This window comes from Centruroides sculpturatus, unplaced genomic scaffold, assembly GCF_000671375.1.
Source record: "Centruroides sculpturatus isolate CEXI.00-Female unplaced genomic scaffold, Cexi_2.0 scaffold528, whole genome shotgun sequence".
Taxonomy (NCBI): Eukaryota; Metazoa; Arthropoda; class Arachnida; order Scorpiones; family Buthidae; genus Centruroides; species Centruroides sculpturatus.
In genome coordinates, this window is record NW_019384819.1 from 23,895 (window position 1) to 26,462 (window position 2,568).

At 30.0% G+C, this 2,568-nt stretch overlaps 1 protein-coding gene across 1 annotated transcript in view; it reads left to right on the forward strand.

The window, feature by feature from the left end:
* LOC111629897 (glutamate receptor ionotropic, delta-2-like) overlaps window positions 1–779 on the forward strand; it is a gene marked incomplete at its 5' end in the record, with an annotated part of 8,342 nt that extends 7,563 nt beyond the window's left edge. The window contains 2 exons of the mRNA XM_023373825.1: window positions 234–490; window positions 554–779. Of these exons, the coding sequence (XP_023229593.1) occupies window positions 234–490; window positions 554–779 (483 nt within the window). The remainder of the gene's footprint in view (window positions 1–233; window positions 491–553) is intronic.
* Window positions 780–2,568: the final 1,789 nt, after the last annotated feature.

A 2,568-nucleotide genomic window follows, 5' to 3' on the forward strand; every position in this document is an offset into this window, starting at 1 on the left:
ATTTTTTGTCTTAAAAATAACTAATTATATTCCGTGATTTCACGGAATACTAGAACAAGCAAAAGATCGAGAAATGAAAAATTCTTGTATAAAGTAAATAACATTATATAACCAAGTTGTTTTCCTCATTTTAACAAATAATTTAAATAAATAAACATTAAGTTTTAAACTAAAAGCGTTTAAAACATTTTTTTCTTTTAAATAACAGGAGTAAATCGAATTTTGTTTTATAGGGATTTAAATCGGGCGATGCAAAGATTATAAAAGATCACATTGATACCAACAATAATTGGGTCTATTCCGAGGAAAACGCTGTCGAAAGAGTAGAAAATGAACGATACGCTTATATAGAAGGAAGCAAACTTCTAAATAAAGTATTCAAAAACAAACTGAAAGGAAGAGTACTGGAAAGCAAAGACTCTCTGATAACATTCAGCGAAGCCTATTATATAAGAAAGGGTTTTCCATTTAAACACGCTTTAAATAAAATGTATTGTTTTTAATTTGAATATTATTTGTAATAATTATAGTAATATTTGCTTTGATTTTTCAGTGTAATTCGTACGTTCGAGTCTGGAATATTGGACAAGATAGAGAACGAAAAGGCATCGTACTACCGAAACGAGGAGGACATTGAAATTAAACCGCTAACGATAACTCAATTTATCGGAAGTTATATTCTTCTCATAGTAGGATTCATAATAGCCTTTATTTGTCTTATGGGAGAAAAAACAATTGCAACTAAGAAAAAAAGGTTAAGCAGTCGTAGGAATATATAATTTTGAACAAGTTCATGTCATTTTTTGTATCTAAATTTATAAATCTAGAAACCTATGTTGCAGGAAAATGCAAGGAAAGAATTCAATACTGTAGTACATAAGTGTACTATTTTACATTTATTTTAATTTAATGAAAGATTAACATATTAAAGAACTTTCCGAATTTATGGACATTTCACCAGCATAATCTATCCAATCCAATTTATTCTTGTCAATGTTAGTCGATTGGTAAACAAGAAAAACAACTTATTACTCGATGCAATCATATTCAGTAAATAAGAATTACTGCTCAATTCGTAAGCAAAACTTTTAGAAATAAACTGCACTACATTCCGAGCAAATGTATTAATATCTACATCTTATTCAGTCTTCGCTAATCAGAAACTACACTAGTATAATAAGTTATACTTATAAACAAGCTCTAAGTAGAATATATAAAAATAAAAAATTAAACATCAAGGAAATAGAAAGAGAAAGAATTAGTATTTAATTTTAAATAATGTACAGCCGAAATTCTGGTACAGTGGAAATATGAATATCTCATTCTTTTTAAAAAAATTTCTTTACATGTCTACAATTTTCAAATAAATACTTTTGCATTTTTTTCTTTATATCCTATTCATAATTATAATAATATAGTGTTCCAGATAATATATTTTCCACAGCAGTTTACTTAGAAGTCAGTATAACATAAAACGCTTATGGCTGAAATAGGAGTTGTCTGTTAAAATATACAATTAATTTAATTTCGTCACTTTAAGGTAAAGAATAATTTTGCTAGGTAGCGGCTACCGACCAGTTAATTAAAATAAAATTAAATCACTGTCTTACTGTAACTTTATTATTGGGACGTAACCACATAGACACGTGATCAGGATCGATACAAAATAACTAAACAATTTGAGACTAATTTAAGTTATCTCATTTCTTGTTGCTACATGCATCTTGATGCCACATATACATTTACATTCAAAAGAAGTGGCACATAAGTCTAATAAAATCCCAACGATATACAAACTTTGTAATATGTCATTCTGAGAATAATAAAGTTCTTCTTTGAGATTGACATTTCCTGTCAGTTTATAAAAAAAATAAGAAAAATGTCACACACAAAGGAAATAATTTTCAAGTTAAGTCACAGACGAATATCGAGATAATTAAAATACGTTGCTGATCTTCATGAAATACTGGTTTAAGTGAAGATATCAGTACAGAATATAACAGATGGTTAATGTCCCGATACGTGGACTGTCATGGCGGCATTTCCTGTTTTACGACTGCCATCCTCGACAACGGAGGTGTTTGGAGACGACATGTCACGTGACGACGCGAGCGAACGGCGGCGGCTGCTGCGCCGCGATAAACGAGGAAAACCGACGCGCGGGTTGATGTCCATATACGTAGTCTGTCAAGCGGCTCATATCTTGATTCCGGAAAAAAAAGGAAACAGTGGGCAAACATTTTGTAAGCAATATATTTACTTAATTAGTTTGTTAAATTTTTTCGAAGAAATGGCATTTTATGTAAAGACGACAATTAACTGTAAACTGAAATTAATCTATATTTTGAGATGTGATGTGTGACATGATCTAAATAAGAAAAATGTCAACGTAACTGTCGAGTTTCGTCACAAATAATGCAACTTCCTAGGAGTGTCTAGTGAAGAAAGAAACAAACAAACATCCTCATTTATAAGGTAATAAAATACATTTTCTAACTTTTGCTCAAACACGTTTATAGTTTTTTAAATTAACTTTAACGAAAATTTTGTACATTAACAACGACACAG